This window comes from Spermophilus citellus (genome assembly GCF_964194105.1).
Source record: "Spermophilus citellus genome assembly, chromosome: 11".
Lineage (NCBI taxonomy): Eukaryota > Metazoa > Chordata > Mammalia > Rodentia > Sciuridae > Spermophilus > Spermophilus citellus.
Window position 1 is genome coordinate 118,435,362 of NC_138192.1, and position 20,578 is coordinate 118,455,939.

At 50.2% G+C, this 20,578-nt stretch overlaps 3 protein-coding genes across 7 annotated transcripts; 1 reads left to right on the forward strand and 2 right to left on the reverse strand.

The window, feature by feature from the left end:
* Positions 1 to 28: 28 nt before the first annotated feature.
* Positions 29 to 8,386, reverse strand: SLC23A3 (solute carrier family 23 member 3). Its single transcript, XM_081261452.1, has 13 exons — positions 7,436 to 8,386; positions 7,153 to 7,310; positions 6,943 to 7,040; positions 6,660 to 6,733; positions 6,281 to 6,462; positions 5,809 to 5,932; positions 5,546 to 5,660; positions 3,496 to 3,749; positions 2,898 to 3,003; positions 2,484 to 2,651; positions 1,385 to 1,480; positions 995 to 1,283; positions 29 to 113 (listed from the first exon to the last, which is right to left on the reverse strand). The coding sequence occupies exons 1-13, from the start codon at positions 7,601 to 7,603 to the stop codon at positions 86 to 88; spliced, it is 1,860 nt and encodes a 619-aa protein (XP_081117578.1). The 5' UTR covers positions 7,604 to 8,386; the 3' UTR covers positions 29 to 85.
* Positions 8,387 to 9,317: 931 nt separating this feature from the next.
* On the reverse strand, positions 9,318 to 14,952 carry CNPPD1 (cyclin Pas1/PHO80 domain containing 1). Of its 4 annotated transcripts, none has more exons than XM_081261446.1 (9): positions 14,820 to 14,952; positions 13,657 to 13,743; positions 13,112 to 13,220; positions 12,323 to 12,404; positions 12,045 to 12,165; positions 11,832 to 11,960; positions 11,220 to 11,281; positions 10,727 to 10,844; positions 9,318 to 10,543 (listed from the first exon to the last, which is right to left on the reverse strand). In XM_081261446.1, the coding sequence occupies exons 2-9, from the start codon at positions 13,723 to 13,725 to the stop codon at positions 9,998 to 10,000; spliced, it is 1,236 nt and encodes a 411-aa protein (XP_081117572.1). In that variant the 5' UTR covers positions 13,726 to 13,743; positions 14,820 to 14,952; the 3' UTR covers positions 9,318 to 9,997. The 4 variants fall into 4 exon arrangements, with proteins under 4 accessions (XP_081117572.1, XP_081117573.1, XP_081117575.1 ...); XM_081261447.1 differs by having other exon boundaries at positions 14,765 to 14,902; XM_081261449.1 differs by lacking the exon at positions 14,820 to 14,952 and adding an exon at positions 14,535 to 14,715.
* A 73-nt stretch (positions 14,953 to 15,025) lies between these two features.
* RETREG2 (reticulophagy regulator family member 2) lies at positions 15,026 to 20,208 on the forward strand. Of its 2 annotated transcripts, none has more exons than XM_081261442.1 (9): positions 15,026 to 15,430; positions 15,720 to 15,826; positions 16,633 to 16,663; positions 16,940 to 17,165; positions 17,414 to 17,498; positions 17,808 to 17,951; positions 18,104 to 18,198; positions 18,348 to 18,483; positions 18,721 to 20,208. In XM_081261442.1, exons 1-9 carry the CDS (start codon positions 15,162 to 15,164, stop codon positions 19,350 to 19,352), a joined length of 1,725 nt encoding a protein of 574 aa, XP_081117568.1. In that variant the 5' UTR covers positions 15,026 to 15,161; the 3' UTR covers positions 19,353 to 20,208. The 2 variants fall into 2 exon arrangements, with proteins under 2 accessions (XP_081117568.1, XP_081117569.1); XM_081261443.1 differs by having other exon boundaries at positions 15,029 to 15,430; positions 17,030 to 17,165.
* Positions 20,209 to 20,578: the final 370 nt, after the last annotated feature.

Here is a 20,578-nt window from a genome sequence, read left to right on the forward strand (position 1 = left end):
GTCCAGGCCTGGCGGGGGCGGGGCTTCGGGTTCACTGAGCAACTTGTAGGAGGGTGGAAGGACTGGAGGGCCACCGCAGCCCTTACTAGGTAGGTTGAGGGGTAGTGGTCCTTCTAGGAGTCAGATCAGCAGCGGAGAAAGAATGCCAGAAGAAATGTAGGCGAGTAGGATGTGGGTTTGAATTTGTCAAACCCAGATTACTTCTGTTCCCACCCATACTGTCCAGACTTTTCCTTTTTTAATAAAATGAAAGAATTGAATTTCACCGTATCATCTCTGGAGTCTTGGCCGCTAATAGAGTAGTCGAAGAGAGGAGGCTCCTGGGCATAAATTCTGTAGTCTGATTTCATCCTTTACCTCCTCTGCATCATCTCACCCTTTATGCACCCCTATACTCATAACCTATCACCACTGAAGACTTGAAACCCCTCATCAGTACTTTGTACAACTCATGCTTTTGTTCACGCTGGATTCCTGAGCCTGAAAATTTCTCATCTGTTTTCCAAAACCGGAATCCTTGCTTCTCAAGGTCATCCTCAGCACTGCTGCTTTCATAAAGCTTTATTCCCAGAATGAACTACTACTTCCTCTGCTCCCATGGTATTATTTTTATTTTTATTACAGATTGCCTTCTGCTTTGCATTTTAATAAGAAATTACATATATCTTTTTAAACCTTAAATACCCAGAGAGGACATGGATCCCATCATATTCATATTTTAGTTTCAGAACCTAGCACATGAGAAGCATTAATATCTGTTAAGTGAATGCTAGGGTTCAGATGACATTAATAGTTTATAGGAAAAATCTCATTCATTCATCATGATCCACTAAACCATGGCCCCTGCTCTATAATAGGCCTAATTAAGAGAAGAAAAGGCAACCCATCCTATTGGGAAATGAGACCTCTAGGTGGGCCCATGACACATACACAGTCCCTCTGAGCCTGGGAGCTGATTCTCAATGAAAGCAGAAAGAGGAGTCTCAATAATTACTTTGACCTAAGTCCTTCTCTGCTACATGCAGGGCATGACTCCCCACAGCCAGGCAACAAGTCTGCGGTCTCTCCTGGCTCAGATGGCCCTCCTTCCTCATCCCCAAGGTCTTCAGGCATTGGACAGAGAAAATGAAGGGGCTGGGGAATGCAGGGACACATGTCTTGAATGGGGAAAGGAAGCCCATACTCTTGAGCAGCCTTCTCCCTGGACTTCTGAGACTTTTGAGCCTCTTGGGCAACAAAAGAAGATAGCAACCCTTGACTGAGGCCCCGCTCAAGCCTTGTACCTGCCAAAAAAAAAAAAAAAAGTTTGTCAGGTTGTGCTCAAACCAGGGAGTGATAACTTCCTGGCCATGCCCCAGGCAGCTAGGGCCTGATGTCAACTTACCAGAAATAGTGTTCTCTAGAAGAAAGCTCAAGAGTCCAGCCAGAAAGATGGGCTCTGCCAGCAGAGAGCGCAGTAACACATCCAAGGAGTTCCAGCCTACAAAGGGTTAGGACCAGTCAGGAAGGGAACTCTAATACTTATTCAGAGCCAAGGAGTCTTATCCTTCCAGACTTAAACCTAAGTCTTGGACTAAAGACAGACCTTTCTAAATTGTCATTATACCTCCCTTATCTTTTATCCCTCTACTCTCCATTTTCCTCACTGAGGCCCTTTCTCAAGGTTCCTTGCTCAACACCCTATCTCCTGAGCATCCATACAACCTTCACATGCTTAGATATGCTTTGATTGTTCCAGGCTTCATTTCTCTGGGATTTTGGTATTAAAATCCCCAACCTTATCTCCTACTCCTTATACCTACTATATTTTATCTTAAGTCTCTCAACCTCTGTACTATTGGCATTTTGAGCCAGATGAGGGACTGTCCTATGCATTGAAGGATTCTTTTTTTGGGGCGGGGGGGGGGGTACTGGGGATTGAACTCAGGTGCTCTACCACTTAACTACATTCCCAGGACCCTCTTTTTTCATTTTGTGAGACAGAGTCTCACAAGTTGCCCAGGAAATACAGCAACATCTCTCCCTGTGCTAATTGCTAGTAACAATACTCCCTTCCCTCATTTGCAGTAGTCAAAAGTGTTTTCCCCAACATTGCTAAATGTTCCCCATAGGGAACCCCCAGTTGAAAACCATTGCTCTAGATAAGCTAAGCTATTGGCTGCTCTCCTACTTCTACATCTTTGTTTATCATCAAAAATGATCTTTTTACCAAATATGTTTACCATCCTTCAAGACCAGCTTAATGTTACTGGATCACCACTGAGCCACAGCTCTTTATCTAAATCTTTCTTGTTATTTTCCTGCACACCTCATGTCTTTTACTAGACTATAACATCTAGAATTCCTTTGTATCCCAGGTTGCTAGCATGGTGTTCAACAAATGGATAAATAATTTATTCCAAAGCCCAGAGAAGATTGTGGGGCCAGGAGTCCAAACAGTACTTTTCCACTACTGAACAACTCCTCTTTCCCTCTCCACCTACCTGTGTTAAGTGGGACTGGGGCTTCCCGAAGCCATCTTGGCAGCAGCAGGGCCATAAAGATGGAAAAGCCCACAATGAAGACATTCCGTCCAGAGTCAATGTCAGCTAGGTGGAAACTGGAGAATCCAGCAGACAGAACCACAGCCTGGGTCACCCCTAGTACTCCACCTGTCTCATATAGAAAAAAAATCAAGAGGGTTGAGAGAGGGAGAGGACACAGTGTATCGTGGGCAGGCAGATTATAATGGGGGGACTACCAAAAGGCCTATTTCAGATTTTTCAGGAGTCCCAAAAGTCCATTCAAGAAACCAAGATGTTGGGTCAAAACAATGAGGGCAGCTGACACATGTTCATATCCACCCATCCAGGAAGGCTATTTAGAGAGAAAGGATGCCTGCCAATATATCCACTCACCAAGCACAGGCAGCGGGATTGTAGTGAGGAACTGAGCCAGCCTAGGGGAGAGCCCAAGCCCCATGCAGAGCAGCCCCACTATGTGGGTCACTCTCTGAGATCCAGCCTGCAGGAAGAGATACTAGAAACAGCCACTTCCTTGGACTGTCCCAAATCCTTGCCTGACTGACTCCTTCTCATCATTTAGATCCCAACTTTAATGTTACCATCCAAGTAGCATTGTAACCACTCTCTGTCTAAAGATGCCTTCTCTGCTCAGCCACTATTCCACAACTTTGTTTTCTTAATAGCACTTATCACTCTCTGAAATTACCTTATTTACTTTATTTTCTTCTCCTGAGGAAGTCCCCAAGAGAGTATGACTTTATCTGACTTGTTCTTCACTGGAACCCCAGCCTTGGTAGAGTGCCAGCTGTCTCTGATGTGCTAATTTGTTGTCTTGGCCTCATTGCTAGCCTCTTACCACTTCTAGATACAGCCCTAAGTGAAGTCATTAATGTGAACTGCTTAAGTGCTGGGCACAGCTGGCAAACAGTCAATGTGTTCTCTACTTTCTACTGTACCTCCAGTTCCCCACCCCTGTCCCAGGTTCCCATACCTGGAAAAGACTCACTGTGCCCACATTAGGGAAGCTGGATGCTGTGCCCATGGGGCTCCCCAGCAGCCCAGCCAGCACATTGCCCAGCCCCTCCAGGCTCAGCCCTCGATTGCAAGCATGTGGAGGTGGAGGAGGCAAGTGCAACAGCTGGCTACACAGAGCATAGCAGCCCAAGGAACTGGTGGAGGCTGCCAGGGCCATAGAGATGCCTGCAGTCAGAGCCCTGGGTGTCAACAAGGGCCAGTCCCATTCTCCTGAGGAGGGAAAGGAGCCACCTTAAGGCCAGACTCAATTCTGGAACACTCCTCTACTTACAACAGCCTGTGCCATAAGAATGCTAGAAGCCATTGTCTTTGAAGATATCTTGGGACAAAACCCCTGAACTCTTGGGCTGGGGATGTGGTTCAAGCGGTGGCGCGCTCGCCTGGCATGCGTGCGGCCCGGGTTCGATCCTCAGCACCACATACCAACAAAGATGTTGTGTCCACCAAAAACTAAAAAATAAACATTAAAAAAATTCTCTCTCTCTCTCTCTCTCTCTCTCTCTCTCTCTCTCTCTCTCTCTCTCTCCTCTCTCTCACTCTCTCTTTAAAAAAAAAAAAAAAAAACCTGAACTCTAAGGGGAAATACCCATCTCTTTACTGTGGTCTACAAGACTTTCTTTGGTTTGACCCTTAACACTCTCTCTCTAGCCTCATCTGCCAAACTTCACCTCAGTTTCCTCACCCTAGACACACTACCTTTGCTTTAGGCCCTGGACTTGCAGTGCTCCTTGCCACCACAGTGTCTTTGTACATGCTATTCTCTTCATTCACAATATTCTCTCTTGCCTCCTGACAGTTAGCTCCTACTCATTTCTCAGATCTCTGCTCAATGACCACTGGAAGAATACCTTTCCAGACTTCCCTGATGATGTCAAATCTCCCATTATTAGCTCTCACCATGCAATGTAGCTCCTTTTTTTCCCCTCTCAATACTGGGATGGAATCCAATAGTAGAGATGGAATCTCTACTACTGAGCTACACATCCCCTCACCCCCCCTTTTTTTTTTAAGAGAGAGTGAGAGAGTAGAGAGAGAGAGAGAGAGAGAGAATTTTTTAATATTTATTTTTTAGTTCTCGGCGGACACAACATCTTTGTTGGTATGTGATGCTGAGGATCGAACCCGGGCCGCACACATGCCAGGCGAGCGCGCTACCGCTTGAGCCACATCCCCAGCCCCCCTCACCCCCTTTTTAAAAATATTTCTTTTTTTTTTAGTTGTAGATGGACACAATACCTTTACTTTATTTATTTTATGTGGTACTAAGGATCAAACCCAGAGCCTGACACATATGTGGCAAGCACTCCACCATTGAGCCACAACCCCAGTCGCTAGCCCCTCTTTTTAATTTTTTATTTTGAGACAGAGCCTCCCTGAGCAGCTCAGGCTGGCCTCTAACTTGTGATCCTCCTACTGCAGCCTCCTGGGTCACTAGGATTATAGGCATTTGCCACCATGCCTGGCTAGTGTAATTCCTCTTGAGTATACTTACCACAATTGCAATTCCACATTTACTTAGGTCCCTATTTAATTAGTATCTATAGTCCCCAATTGACTACCAGTCTCATGAAGGCAGATACTATGTCTGTCATATCACTATGTCCCCTGCCACATGCCTAGCACACAATCAGCACTCAAAAGAGCCTTATTAATTGATGGGCCAGGTTTGATCCCTAACAGTGCAATAGGTAAATAGATGAATGATAAATTTTGCATACTATGCCTCAAAAATAATCTTTCTACATAGATCACCAGCTGAAAAGCCCTTGGAGCTCAGTAACGTAAATGTGTAAGTTGGGTAAGGAGTGAGCGGTGGAGCTATATATCTGTCTCAACACCAACCCCAATAAAATGCTGCAGGGAGGGGCTGGATTGCCCCTCAGGCTGGCAATTTCTCTTTCCTGTGTGTTTTAAGAAACACAAGGAGTGAAATCCACCAAATCTGAGTTCAAAGAAATAGATACCTTGATTTGAGTAAGAGGACAAGGGCCTAGGAAAGAACCTACCTGGGTGAGGCAGCCAAAACCATGGTGCCTGGGTGGGGGCAGACAGCTGCAGGGAGATGATGCTGAGACCCAGGAGGGCAGAAACGACCCACACACAGGCCACAGGGATCAGCACCTGAGGGGCAAGACTGAGACAGGAAAGAGCTCCTCCCCCAGAACCTTGTGAACCAGCTTTGATTGGGTAGACAGAAGCCCAAAACTCAGGGGCCAAGGAGCATTCTGTACCAGCCCTTCTAGCCTCAACTACCCAGGCCCCCACATACCGAGAGGAACCGAAAGGCAGGGACATGAATATGAGTTGAAGAGGTTGAAGTTGGCCTCCAGGGACATGGGGGTACCTGGAAGGAGCCCAGGTGCTGAGAACAGACCACCATGAGCAGGATAAGCCTAGAAGAGAGAAGCAGCTTTAGGGACAAGAGGCAGCAGAATCCTGAGGGATGGCAATGAAGGTGGGAATGAGAAGAATATCATAAAAAGGGTCCTAGCACCACAAAAATAAAGGGGGTCCTAGCAAAGAAAATTCCATGAAAGGGGTAGAGAGGTACATGGGGGACATGAAGAGACAGTAAGACTCTCAAGGAGACTGGATGAATCAAGAAAAAACCTTGGATTTGAAGTCTAAAAGGTGGTGTCCCTGCCCAGACTGTTGCTGATTCTGATAGGGCCAGCAGCTCTGTCCTCCCCCAGTCCCGCACACCCCACTAGGCACTATCCTGTGCCTCAGGACTCACGTACAGCAAGGCCAGGCCCCAGTGAGCAGAGCAGAATTGGGCCACCTCCCTGTGGGCAGAGAGCCCTGCCACAACCAGGCTGGGGGCCAGCACCAGGGGCCCACAGTATAGGAACAGGCGTCCAGGGGCCCCTAGCAGCCCCAGCATGCCTTGCAGCAGCCCAGATACCACCACTGTCCCTGAAACCTGGTAGAAAAGAGAAGATGAAGAAAAAACTTTCTGCTCAGTAAAGTTAACCTCAGCCTGGATTTGCTAACTTCAGGGATGGGACCCTACCCCAACTTCTTCCCCCAGAGTATCTCAGAGTATCTGCATAATGGAAATGAGAACCTCCCAGGCCTGGGCCACCTTAACCCTCCTGCTTCCCATCCCTAGGCACTCACCTCTCGAAGAGAAGTGTTCCAGAGCTCCAGGCTGTGGCAGCCAGGCCTCCTACACAGGTGCAACACAACGGAGCCTGGGAATAGTTTAGGGCATGAAAAGGAGAAAAGTAAATGGGATGGAAACCCATGGCTCTCCAGTCCTCACTGGTGCCTGGCACAACTCCAAGATCCTAAGTGCCCAGAAGTCCCACTACTGCCCAACCTCAATCCTGAGCCCAACTCTCCATGTATGCTCAGATGAGCTCTCAACTCCCCTGTACCATCACCCTTGCTCTGTACTCACTATTTCCAGGTGTCTGGATGGCCAGAGGTAGCTTCTGGCTGGTCAGCACCAGAGCAGGGATAAGGAACTCTAAGGATGGAGCCTGGACAAGAGGCAGCCTGTAGGAACATCAGCCCTAGCAGCTCTGGAAACATGTGGCAGCCAATAGTACTCCCCCCATGCCTCTCTTTCCCCTGGAGCCATCACCCTCTCTCCAAGGGGTTCCCTCACCTGCTGCCCATCCCAGTTTGTAGGACTGTAGACACACCACATGAAAAGAAACTGGAGGCCAGGAGCTGAGCAGCGGGGTAAGAGAGTCCTCCTGGGGGAAGACTACGAAGCAGGAGCAGGTGGGAGGCACAGAGCAGAGAAGCCAGGACCAGGAAATGCTGCAGGTGGAGGAATGGGGAGGGACAGTCTTCGAAATTCCTATTTCTAGAGGGCTTTCATGCCACATGATTCTCCCCAAGCACCCCCTTCAGCTAGCACCAACTTCTGTACCTCTACTTCCTACCTGCAGAGCCAGAAGACAGCTGAAGCCCCAGGTGGGAGGCCCACATGGAGAGGCCCAAGTGTGGGAAGAGGAATTCTGGGGAACAGCCAGTGGCCGTGGTAGGGGAACTGGAGCATCCTGGGAGCCCACAGACTGGAGTGGAATGGGATGAAGGTGTGATCGGCTCATGCTGCCCTGAGCCAGAGTTAAGTACAGAGTAAGAGGTAGGAGTTTGGGTGAGGTTAGTTGCCAGGAGTGGGGAGGGGGTGGGGGTTTCAATGAAGCGGAGCAAAGGGATGAGGGTTTGGGGGCTGGACGGGGCCCTTTCACCTTTGCCCAGTTCTTGTGCAAATTCCATCAGCCATTAACTGGGGAGCTGAGTTCTGGACCCCTCCCCCAAGAATCTTCATTCCCTGCTCCTAGACCAGGCTCTGGAAGGTAGGAGAACATGGACAACTATCAAAATAGCCTGGAAAGGTTTTGCAGACTATTTCCTCCCACAACCATTTACAACCATCCCTATTAGATCCACACTTTTCAACCATATCAGGACAGGTCCCTGGATCATCTCAAAATGAAACTCATGAGCTGGATGCAGTGGAGCACAGCTGTAATTCCAACAACTTCAGAGGCTGAGGAAGGAGGATCACAAGTTAGAGGCCAGCCTGGGCAAGTTAGGGAGACCCTGTCTCAAAACAAACAAACAAACAAACAAAAACTGGGGATGTAGCTCAGGGTTAAAAGGCCTCAGGGTCCAATTCCTAGTACTGCGGGGGAGGGGAGGGGGCAAAAACCTCATGGATAATATGCCCCAAATCACACACAACAATGACCCAAACTCCATGTTATTCTCTGTAAGAAATAAATTTATAACAACATATATTTTAATGCCTAAAAGCTTGGACATGGATAAACCAGAAGACAACGGAGCATTCCAAGTCCCACACCCATATGTAGAATCTTTGAGGATGTGACAGCTACTGTGGCAGCTAATAATGGGACTTAACTGGCAACTGAGCAACTCAGATGCTACCTTCAGTACTTGATCAGTGGTGACTTGATGTCGCAAAATGGCAGACAAATTCTTGGTAAAGCAATGAACATGACAAATCTGTTTTAATTTTCATAGAAGTTCATACCTGACAAATCAAGACTTCTTCAAAATGTACAAATTCATGTTTATACATAAAAAGATAGTTCCAGGCTCAGTAAGGACTTCAACATGCACAATAACCATCTAAGTCATCCAAAATTTGTCTTGGGAATTCTTCCTAGCAGGAGATGCCTTGAGTATCTGAGAAATGTCTAGCATCTAGCCCAGGCCTACTAAATGCCCCATACATCCCCCCTTAAATTCTTGACAACCAAAAAATGACTGATATTGCCAAAATGGCCCATAGAGGGCAGTGCCACCATGTTGTGGATGATCTTCAGCAGCCTAACCTGCTGGGCCACCACCCAATCTGTTCTTCCAATGACAACCTAGCTTCAGCATTCTTTTAGCAACGCCTTTCACCTTGTCAGCCAAGTGAACAGGCCGGTCAGCACCAGCACAGAAAGGTATCCTTGGAGTTGCCCTCAAGGAGCTGAGGGGACTGCTAGATACTTGGTCTCACAGGGTAGTGCTCACATGCCACAGACAAGGCCAACCCTGGACATGGGACAGCCATCATTTGTGTCCCACGGCACCCCAAGTAAAGCAGGGCTAGGGCCCTAGGGTGCTGGAAGCAGGGTCAAAGAGAAGTTTGAAATGGGAACCTATGACTCTCAAATGATACATTAAATAAATTAGGGTTCAAGGAAAACAGCTGCAAGATGATGGAATCAGAAAATAGGGAGGCTTGGAAGGCAAACACAGGAGGAAAGATCTTCAAGGCTGCCGCAGAAGGAAAAGTCCAGGCCATGCAACTGAAACTGTTTATTGAAATCTCAGTTCTATAAAAGCATGAAAAACCCAGATACAAAGCAATAGCTGGAAAGGCCTGTGAAGAGAACACCTGGAGAGAAACTGGAAGAGAGGGAGCTACGGAGCAGGGTACTAAGAGGTTGGAGACAGAAGATCAAAGTTGAAGGTCCCAGCAGTCTATGGGTGTAGAAAGGCTTTCCTGACTCACCCATATTTCCCTAAGCAGATTTCACCTTGGTCCCATCAGTCCCTGGCTCTTCTGTCTCTGGGACATCACACAAGCCCATGTGGACATTTCCTTTCTCCCCTCGCCCCCAGTTCCTCCATCTCCCGACCTTTTCTTTTTCACCCAAGGAAACTCAAAATCAAAAGCCTAGAAGAGCCCCAGGGACCCAAAATGGGGGCTTCTCCTCTGCCATTTGTGACATGCCCGTGGTCACCAAGCTGAAGTTTTCCCTGACACCATCACTGCCCTGGGCCAAGCAGCCAGCCATTAAGGTCTGGGAGAGTGAATGACCTTTTATAGCCTTTCTGTCCCTCAATCCCCTAAGCTTTTACCCAGGAGGACAAGGGATCAGCCAAAGACCCAGAGAGGTAGCGAGGATTTAAGTCAAACTTCCCTCTCCCAGGTTCTCAGGGACTCCCAAATCCTCTTAATACACTCCTCGGAGCTCTACCTAGCCTGGGAAAATGAAAGACTTGAGACGAGCCAGCTCCATGACACTGAAAAGGGAACACTGCTGGGGATGGGGGAGCGGAGAAGCCATTGGGCTCCAGGGCCAAGGTGGAGCCAGGCCATGGGTGTGGTACCAGGGGCTGGGAGGCCCAGCGGACACCGTGCGATTGGGGTGGTGGCAGGCACGGCAGGTTGGAGGATCTCTCTGGACATTCTGGCAAAGGCGGCAGTTATGGAGAAGTGTGGGTGGGGCAGGGGGATCTGGGGGAGGTAGTGTTGGGGGGGTCAGTGAGGCCAAAAGACTGCCCCAGAGTGAACGTAGCCCTACGTCGCCTTCCATGCAGGTGGAGATGTTAACAGAAGATGGCAGGCACTGTGGCACAGAAGTTGGTAAACAAGGCTCCAAGAGGCCCTTGGAGGTCAGTCCAAGGTCAGGAGGGCCAGGTGGGGGACTGCAAGACAGCCCCAAGGACTGGTGTATTACAGCCACTGATGCCACAGCCAAGGCCACACTGCTCACATATGCCATGGCTAACAGACAGGAGAACTGCAGGAGAGAAGGCAAGAAAGTACCAGGTTGCTTACTTTAACACACACACCCATCTCCTATAAAAATATTTTTTCAAATTAAAGCTCTCCAAAGCTCTTCTAACTTCCCCTAACTCATCTACTCCCAAGCCCCATTTCCTAAGCCCATTCAAGATCCCTCTCCTTTCTAACCCCTCCTCACCTTAACCAGCCTCTGGCAGAGGGAGCCCAGAGCCAGCTGCCAGGTTGGTTGCTCCAGCAGCACACACAAATCTGTGTAGGTGTACCAGCCCCGCCGTCGACCCTGCTGCTCAGCCACACTGGTGGGAGAGAAGAAGAGAAACAGAGTATTCAACTCTGCTGCAGCTATACTAGGGACACCTTCTTACCCCTCAGAACCCTCCAGAAAGCACTGCAGAACTCAAATTTAAGTGCTCAGATTCCAGAAGCAAAGAAAAAGACCAAAATCTGTATTTTATTTTTATTTTTGCAGTGCTGGAAAGGTACATATTTCCAATAATCTACTCTCAGCCTCCTAAAAAAGGGCAGGCAGGTTTAGGAATCACTACCTTGGGCAACTCTCTTATTTGTTTCCTTCCTACCCCAAGTCACACAGACCCTCATTTCTAGATTCTATGGCTTAGGCCTTAGCTTCTCAATCCCTCAAGCCTTTCTTCTTGATTCATAGAACATACCAACTCTCCAGCCAGCTCAGCACCTCAAAGATCTCCCTCGGGTCAGTGTACAGACTCCAGTCCTGTGGGCAAGAGGGAAGAGCATCAAACCTGACTTGGATGTGAGCCACAGTCATCTGAGAACATGAGCCATGGCAGAAACTACAACCTCTACATAGCTGACACTTACTCTGTATTTACGGTACTGTCTCAAGAGCTTTTACATAAGCTGATATAATACACAAAATACCTACTTTCACATTATACCCTATATTAAGGGCAAAGACAGAAAATAACCCAGAGAATGGTCCATGTCCACAGAGCTTACAGTGTAGAGGCAGAATAAGTTTGGAAGCAGAGCCCAACATGACAGGTCTGACTCAGTGTGCCCTGTGGGGTCCTAGAGGAATAAAGGAGGAAAGGAAGTACTCTACTCCTGGCCTCACCACTCCAGGAACCTCCTAAAGGTTAATCCTGAAAGGATAGGAAGGTAAAACAATTAACAAAAAGGCACAAAGAGGACAGGCAAAAAGAAAAATGAAAAAAACGGCCGAAAACTGAGAGAGAACAAAGAATGAAAGGAAGGAACAGATGGACCAGGGGAAAAAAGTGAGAGACAGAATAGCTACTTGCCATGGCACGTAGGAAGCTCCTCTCCAAGGCGTTGAGAGTGGGCACAGCCACACCTCCAGCAGCTCCCCACTCATCATTGAAAACCTCCTCTTCCTCCCCTTCATCATAGAGGTACTTACTGGCTACCATCTGCATAGGAACCAGAAGTGGCATCAATAGAGCTTGCGCCAGGTTCCTGGCTCACCAGAGAGATGATAGAGAGGGGCACCTCACCATGGAGATCAAGAACAAGTCCGAGGACGACACATGCTGCAGGTAGTCCGGGTTTCGGTGCCGGAGTCGCTCAATGTATACCAGAGCTAGCATCATGGCACATGGGGAAATGCACGCCTCCCTAGCAGGTGGAAAGAATCAGTAACTAAAGCCAAGGGTCATTCAGCTCTCACAATTCTTACAACACCCATCTCTACATCTTCTCTTTAGAGACAATATTCTCCCCTTTATAGGGCCCAAAAACTCTCATCCTAGTTGATCCTCAGTTCCTGGCTCACCGTGACACATGAGCTACATATTTCTTCTGGAGTCGGCGAATAGGACTGGGGGCTGCTTTCTGGAGCAGTTCTACTGCAATGTCTGTAAAGGGAAGAAGGAAGACAAAGTGAACAAATGACTCCCACACCAGCCCCCATTGCTATCAGTAAAAACCCAGGTCTATGTTATCTGAGGCCTTGGGAACAAAATAGAGAGCAAATGGTCTCAAGTTGAGACAAAAAGCCTTAAGTTTGAATTTCAGATCTTTCCAGCAGGAAGGTTATTTCCCTGTCAATTCAAATGGATCATATCTGTCTTTCGCTGATGTTTGTCTAAGAAATAGACATACCCAAGAGAAATCCCTAGAAAACTAAGTTTCTGATATATGAATGCAGAGAAATACCAGGGTGGTGTAGCTCAGTGGTAGAATATGTGCCTAGCATGTGTAAGGCTCTGGATTTAATCCCCAATACTACACACACAAAAAGAGCAGGCCTGGGTGCCTGTTACAAGTCCCAGATACTTGGGAGGCTGAGGCAGGAGGATGACTTGAGCTCATAAACTGGAGACAGGCCTGAAGAACAAAAAAAGGGCCCCATCTCAAAAACAAAAACAAAACACTGGCTGTGAAATGTTGTTTATTCTCAGGGGCTAGAAGAACATCAGCTATAACCTGCATTCTTGAACCAAGTACCAATGAGCTAGCTTTGATGAGACAGTATACAGCTCTGGGGGTAAACCTGTAGGTATCTGGGTGACTGCTGACAGCCCCACTCTTACCCTCATCATTTGCCCAGTCATTGCCTAACCTGCTACAGGGCTAGAGAGCTCCTCCAGGTTGCAGTCAGTCTCCCAGTCCCAGCCATAGTACAGTCTCCTTCGGATCCGAGCATTCAGCTTCTGGTGTCCTGGGAGGAACTAAAAACAGGGCAGGAGTGGGTGGAGAGTGAACTGTAGAGAAGAGTATAATGAAGATCCTGGCTCTCCTTAGGTGGTAAGGGTCCGCTTTGCTGCTAGGGGCCTTATGCCCCACTCAGTTCCTAGTTCTTTGCACTGTTTGCAAATGGCAGCCTGTGCCACAGGGAAGGAAAACACAAAGCCCTATTGAGAGCTCCCCGGTGACAGTCTCCAAAATGGGCCCCCAGTCTAGCCACCCCCCCCTTCTTGCCCCGCGGCTCTGCCTCAGGGCCCAAGAGGCCGGGCCTCGAGTAAACACTACTCCAGCGGCTGCCGCCCAGTCCCGGGCACCAAAAGACGGTGAGCTTTCGGTCCACTTGAGGCCTGAGGGGAACGCCCAGCATAAAAGGCGTTGCTGGAGAAGGGAGCTGGAGAAGAGGGCGGGCTACGCGCTCACCGAGAAATCTTGAAAGCCGGAGAGGGAGAAGGTGCCTTCTTCGTCCAGCAGGAGCCCGGCCAGGTCCATCGCACCGCCAGCCGCCGCCTTGCCAAGGTGGAGAAAGAAAGGAGTTGTAAAGGGCCCGCAGAGCCGTCCTCGTCCGCCGATTCACCTGCCAGCCAGTCTCCCCCGAGCGGGCCGCAGCCCTCGCCCGCCAGCCCCCTCCCCTCGCGGCGGCAGCGGCAGGCGGAGCCCGAGCAGACCGGCGCTTCTTCCTGTTCCGCCCCGAGCGCGGCGCGGCGGAGCTCCACGGCCGGGTGCTTGGCGCGGCGCTCACCTCGCAGTTAAGAGACGACCCCGCAGCCCAACGCCTACTCCGCGGTGCCGCGTCCGCCCCGCGTCTACAAGCCGCGCGCGCGTCGCCGGCGAGTCAGAGGCCGGCAGGAAATGCCGCCCCGCCTGCCGGGAAGACGAGCCCCGCAGAGCTCACGGAGCCGGGCCAAGGGGCAGAGCTGAGCCCCGAGGACCTTCGTCTCAGAAATGGGGACAGTTCTTAGGAGACCACGCCACCGAGGGCGAACCAGCCAGGCGGACCTTTCCGTGTCCCTGTGTTAACGTGAATAAAGCAGGCAGCACCGAGCTGCCCCACTTGTTTAGAAGAGATGAACTCAGTCAATAATGCACACAAAAGGCGGCTGCGAAAGCACACAGAAACTTCCTGTGGGAGCAGTACGGCCAGGTGAAAGGGACATTTTAGCTTTTCACTGTATACCTTCCAGTATAGTTTGACATTGTAAGCCTAAATGAATAAGTAGTTTTGCTGGGTTACTGCAAACAGTGATGTTTGTATGTCTCCCCACCAACAGCTGCATCTCTGGTTTTATTTTTAAACTCACCTACCGCCCTCACTCACGCAAGGCGATGGGGGAGCAAGGAGCGCCAAAACGTGGAGTCGAGAAAGAAGTTTACGGAAAGGGGAAGAAGCAACTTGTTTTCAAGTCTGTCGAGTCACGCGCTCGTGTTTGTTTACCCGCTGAGGGGAGGGACCTGGGAGGGCCACTAGTACGTAGGGAGTTGAGTACTAAGACGGCCGCCGCCCTTCCCGAGCAGTAGCAGCAGGTCCTACCCAGGCTACTGGGCGCCCGGAAGCCCACTTTCTGCTCCTCCAATCGGGGTCACACCTGTGATACGATCAGCTCTAGGCGCCTCGGTCTCCCTGCGGACACTGAGAGAAGAACGCGAACTGTGCAGAACGGACCCCGACCTATGGTCACGAATACCACAGGAAGAACTACGCACCTGCGTAGGTGCCGGGTCAACGCAGCAGCCTGCGCGCACGCGCGGGTCACCCATCCGGGCGGTTGAGCCGCGTCACGTGACGGCCTCGGCGCTCAGCCGTCACGTGACGCCCGTCCGCATCCTTTGCTCTCCTCGGCTTGCGCCCCCTTCCGCCTGACGCGCCCCTGGCGGCGGCCGCGCAGCCCTGGCTCCTAGTGGGCTCGGGCGGCGGCTGCGGCTGGGTTATGGCGAGCGGCGGAGGCGGTGGTAACACCGGCGCAGGTGGGGGCCCGGGGCTGGGCCTGGGCCTAGGTCTGAGCCTCGGCATGGGTGAGGCCACCTGCGAGGCGGAGGAGGAGGCGGCCACGGCCGAGGCGGTGGGACGCCTGGCCACGACACTGTGGCTGCGGCTCCGCGGCTGGGAGGCAGTGCTGGCGGCGGCGCAGCGGCTGCTGGTGTGGGAAAAGCCGCTGCACAGCCTGGTCACGGCGGCCGCGCTCAACGGCCTCTTCTGGTAACGGCCGCGGAGGAGGGGGGCGGGGCCGGGCTGCGCGGGAGAGCGGGGGCGGAAGGGACCAGGAGCACCTTTCTCCTTTCTGGGTTGTCACTTGGCCTGGGGAAATGATCCATCCCCCACTTTTTGAAGGCTGACGTCCGCCTGGGTTGCTGCATTCCTCTATCTCTGGGTGGCGAGTTAGGCCTGCAAGTGCTGTACCCGCATCTGTGGGCGCTTTTCCGCCTTTAGCGATGAACGTAGGAGCCACTCTCACCCACTCCCCGTGGGGTGCTTCTCTCTCTCAAAGGTTGCTGTCCTCATCGTCCCTCCGGCCTTTCTTCCTACTCAGCATCTCACTTTTGGCCTACTTTCTGCTGGATCTCTGGCAACCTCGCTTCCTCCCTGATGTTTCAGGTGAGTGGTTCTTCATTGGGCAAGCACCTGTTTATTTGCGCGCTTGCTTTGTGCTTGATTTCCTGAATGGGGATGAAGGTAACATATAGCAGGTATTTCCCAAAATTGATGTGTCTGTGGATGTAGTGGGTAAGAGTGGATTTTGCAGGGCTGGGGATGTGGCTCAAGCGGTAGTGCGCTCGCCTGGCATGCGTGCGGCCCGGGTTCGATCCTCAACACCACATACAAACAAAGATGTTGTGTCCGCCGAGAACTAAAAAATAAATATTAAAATTCTCTCTCTCTCTCTCCCTCTCTCACTCTCTTTAAAAAAAAAAAAAAGAGTGGATTTTGCAGCCAGCTTGCCTGGGTTTCATGCCCAACTCAGTAGCACTTACATGTGTATAACCTTGTAAATAGTCTCAATTTCTGTCTCAGTTTTCTTATCTCTGAAGTAGGGATAATAGAATTTAACATCTTAACAAGATAAGGATTAAATGAGTCAACACATGATGCATGATTATGGTAGTGTTTAACTTACGGTATTTGTACTAGTTGGGGTTATTTTTTTATATATTTAATGTGCATTTTGGAGCAAGAGGTGTCAGGCTGTGTGAATTGTGTGGGATATGAACAACAATAAGATGTGGTGTCTGTGTTTAAAAGGTAAAGTTTAAAAAAGGATATAGAGCAATGTGTAATACCTACTGCAATTAGTATTTGAAGAAAGTTTTCTGGGATTGCAGAGGAGGATAACTATTTCTGCCTGGGGAGTGTCTGCCAGTGCCTCTACCACTTAATAATTTGTCACCTTTCTTTCTCCATAGCATCATCCCCTGAGGAACCACACTCTGACAGGTGAGTACAGACCGTCTCCTGAAGACAGTCTGCTTTTTGGTGCTGATGTCACCACAAAGAAGAGCAGTGCTGCAGCTTCTACAGGCACAGCCCCAGCCAAGTGAAGAGACTGACAATAGGCTGGAGTTTTCTTGGTCCTCAGCTCCTGTGTTGGTGTTTGTACAACTGCTGCTTTTGACACAGAGGGTTGGGTACCCTGGGCTTTTCTTATACCCTTCGGGAGGTGGGTTTTGGTTTTTTGCGTTTTTTTTTTTTTTTTTTTTTTAACTTCCTTAGAGTGAAGATCTCATCAGCAGTCTTAGAGGGAATTGAATACCTAGGAAACTGGTGTCTGAGGCCTCTAGGGGTCATGTCATGTCTCTCCAGTGAGGGTGCGGGGTCAGGCGCCCGGCCGCACCTGCTGAGTGTGCCCGAGTTATGCAGATACCTGGCTGAGAGCTGGCTCACCTTCCAGATTCACCTGCAAGAGCTGCTGCAGTATAAGAGGCAGAATCCAGCTCAGGTAACTTTCCCCACACCCTGTAATGGTTTTTTGAGCGTGAGGGTAGGGTAGAGCAGAAGTGTTGTGAGCTATCTGCTGCAAACCTCCTTAATTGATTGTCATGGGCATCCTGTTGACTAGACTGGATCACTGAACTTCTAGTGGAAATACCCATTCTGTCACAGCTGAGCAGTAGTTTGTTAACCTACATGAGCTGGGCACAAAGCTCAGCAAACTCATCTTCACAGACCTTGTATTCTTCTCTGCAGTTCTGTGCGCGAGTCTGCTCTGGCTGTGCTGTGCTGGCTGTGCTGGGACACTATGTTCCAGGGATTATGATTTCCTACATTGTCTGTGAGTAAGGGCCAGCCCTGCCCTTCCCATAGCCTTCCTCTTTTCTTTCCACAGACCAACCTAAGGGGAGGACTATGTTTTCTTTGTTCAGTTCCCCATCTGTGGAGGTTTCCAGGGATGCTATAGAGCATTCCTATTTATAGTAGAAGAGTCGTTTAAGGAGGAAGACAGTAGATTTGGGGCAAAAAGGGTAGCACTACTTGGGAAAGGACCAGGATTCCTTCAGCTCTTCTTACTTAGAGACCAGCTGAATGAAGGCTGTCTAGGAAATTGGCCTAGAGAACTCTGAGTGAACTTTCTAACCCATAGTGCTGAGTATCCTGCTGTGGCCCCTGGTGGTTTATCATGAGCTGATCCAGAGGATGTACACTCGCCTGGAGCCCTTGCTCATGCAGCTGGACTACAGCATGAAGGCGGAAGCTGATGCCCTGCATCACAAACATGACAAGAGGAGTAAGGGACTCTCTCAATCCAGGAGGGTGAAGGGGGGAGGACCTGGATTATGGCTTGAAATGCCCTGGAATTTAGATCATCTCCAGTTCCTTGGCCATGTTTGTCCCCCACTATTGTCCTTGCTTGGACACTGCCTTATTGCTCTTCTCTAGAGCGGCAAGGGAAGAACGCACCCCCAGGAGGTGATGAGCCACTGGCAGAAACAGAGAGTGAAAGCGAGGCAGAGCTGGCTGGCTTCTCCCCAGTGGTGAGGTCCAGGGGAGATGGGATGTCAAATAGAAGGCTGGGGAAATCTGTATGCTTTAGAACTGCCACCTCTCAAGGAGGTGGGAACCCTACAATTTGGGAGCATGGTGCTCTTATCCCATTGTTGTGTTCATCCTGGTTTTCCTGCAGGTGGATGTGAAGAAAACAGCACTGGCCTTGGCCATTACAGATTCAGAGCTGTCAGATGAGGAGGCCTCTATCTTGGAGAGTGGTGGCTTCTCTGTATCACGGGCCACAACTCCACAGTTGACAGATGTCTCTGAAGGTATGGGAAGCCTTTTGCCTCTCTCGATCTTCCTTTTTTCATTCCATGGGGTGCTGGTTGTGCTCTCTGGCTTCCCACAAATCATATTTCCTCTGGGGAACGGACCCTCTGATTTAAGGTCCCGAAAGATCATAACATAATCCCTGGCCTAGCATCCATTTTTTAAGTTTGTGTCCTTGAACTTTTGACTGTTGTGGTCAGAGTAACAGCCCCATTTCTAACTTTTTCTCTGCTCAGACTTGGACCAGCAGAGCCTGCCGAGTGAGCCAGAGGAGGCCCTGAGCCGGGAGCTGGGGGAAGGAGAGGAGGCAGAGCTGGCCCCTCCTGAAGATCTGCTAGGCACCCCACCAGCTCCCTTAAGGCAAGCCCTGGACTTGGAGGAAGGGGAGGAAGATGTAGCAGCCAAGGAAACCTTGCTTCGGCTGTCATCCCCTCTTCACTTTGTGAACACGCACTTCAATGGGGCAGGGTCCCCCCAGGATGAAGTCAAGTGCTCCCCTGGAGGACCAGTGGAGACGCTGAGCCCAGAGGCAGTGAGTGGTGACCTCACAGCTCCGCCAAGCACCCTGTCACCCCCACTTTGCCTTGTTGAAAGTGACCCAGTCCCCTTCCCTTCCCCCTCCGTGCTCCCTCCTCTTCCCCAGGACTCACCCCAACCCCTGTCTGCCCCTGAGGAAGAGGAGGCACTTGCCACTGAGGACTTTGAATTGCTGGATCAGGGGGAGTTGGAGCAACTGAATGCAGAGCTGGGCTTGGGGCCAGAGATACACCCAGAGCCCCCTGATGCTCCACCCCCTCCTCCCTTGGGGCCAGATACCCATTCTTTGGTACAGTCAGACCAAGAGGCACAGGCCATGGTAGAGCCATGAGCCATGGGGAAAGAGCTGCAGGCACAGTGGGCTTCCTGGCTTGAGGTGTTCCTCTTTTCTCCTTTCCCTACCACTCTAGGGTGGGGCAGTGTGTGGGGAAGCTGGCTATCAGTTGGTAGCCAGCCTACCTTCTGCCTGCCTGCCTGCTGTCCTAGGCTTGGTGCAGCACCTGTGTCTGGGACGGATTTTAAGTCTGTAAATAATTTTTCATTTGGGTTAGTGGATGTGAACAGGGCTAGGGAAGTCCTTCCCACAGCCTGCACTTGCTTCCCTGCCTCATTTCTATTTTCATTCCACTATGTCCCAAGCCCTGGTGGTCTAGCCCTTTTTTCCTCCTATCCTCAGGGACCTGTGCTGCTGTGCCCTCATGTCCCACTTGGTTGTTTAGTTCAGGCACTTTATGATTTTTCTCTCCTGTCCTGCATTCCCCTCAGCTTTGTTTCCTTGCTGTGTCCTGTCCTTAGCAGTGCAATCCTTTGACATCTCCTTCCCACAGGTACTGGCCAAGCTTTAGTGTGGCTCCTGGTCTGGGAGGTAAAGAGTAATCCTGGAGTGATGGAAAAGGCCAGTAGTTCTGCATTTAGGTTGCTGCAGTCTCTAAAGGCTCCACTGTACCCTTGCCCTAGTTCAGCCTTTTCATGATGCAGGAGAGCAGGGTCCCACAGCACGGGTGTCAGTGCTGGGTGGTAAGCATGTGCTCTTGTCTTATTGAGACAAGAGGCTTCCTTGCTGTCCTAGGGAGGAAGAAGGAAACCTGCTCCTCTGGGCCATGGATGGGACCCCATTGGGGTCAGGAGGTAGATAGTAACATCTGTGCAGGTGTCATTTGGAAAAATAAAGTGTTGATTGGCTAGAACTGCTGCCTGCTTGCCTGCCTGCCTCACTGTGAGCTGCCTCCCACACTGTGTGTTTTCCCCTCGTCACCCTTACCCCCTTCACTCTAGTCTTGCTTCTGGCTGTTCATTTATCTTGGTGCAAAACAAGGCCAGAAATGAGGATTACCCTGACACCCTAACTGCCTGTCAGCCATTTTCCTGACCACCGTGTGATATGTTTAGTGAGACTTAGCATGCGTGAATAAAGTGTATGCAGGAGGAAATTGCCTTGTCTTCCCAATTAGTAGAAATTTGGAGCCATAAAACTTGTTTTTTTCCATGTTGCTTACATCCTTAACACTGTCCTCTTAAGAAGTCATCTACATGCTAACAGCTTGCTCAGTCCTGATA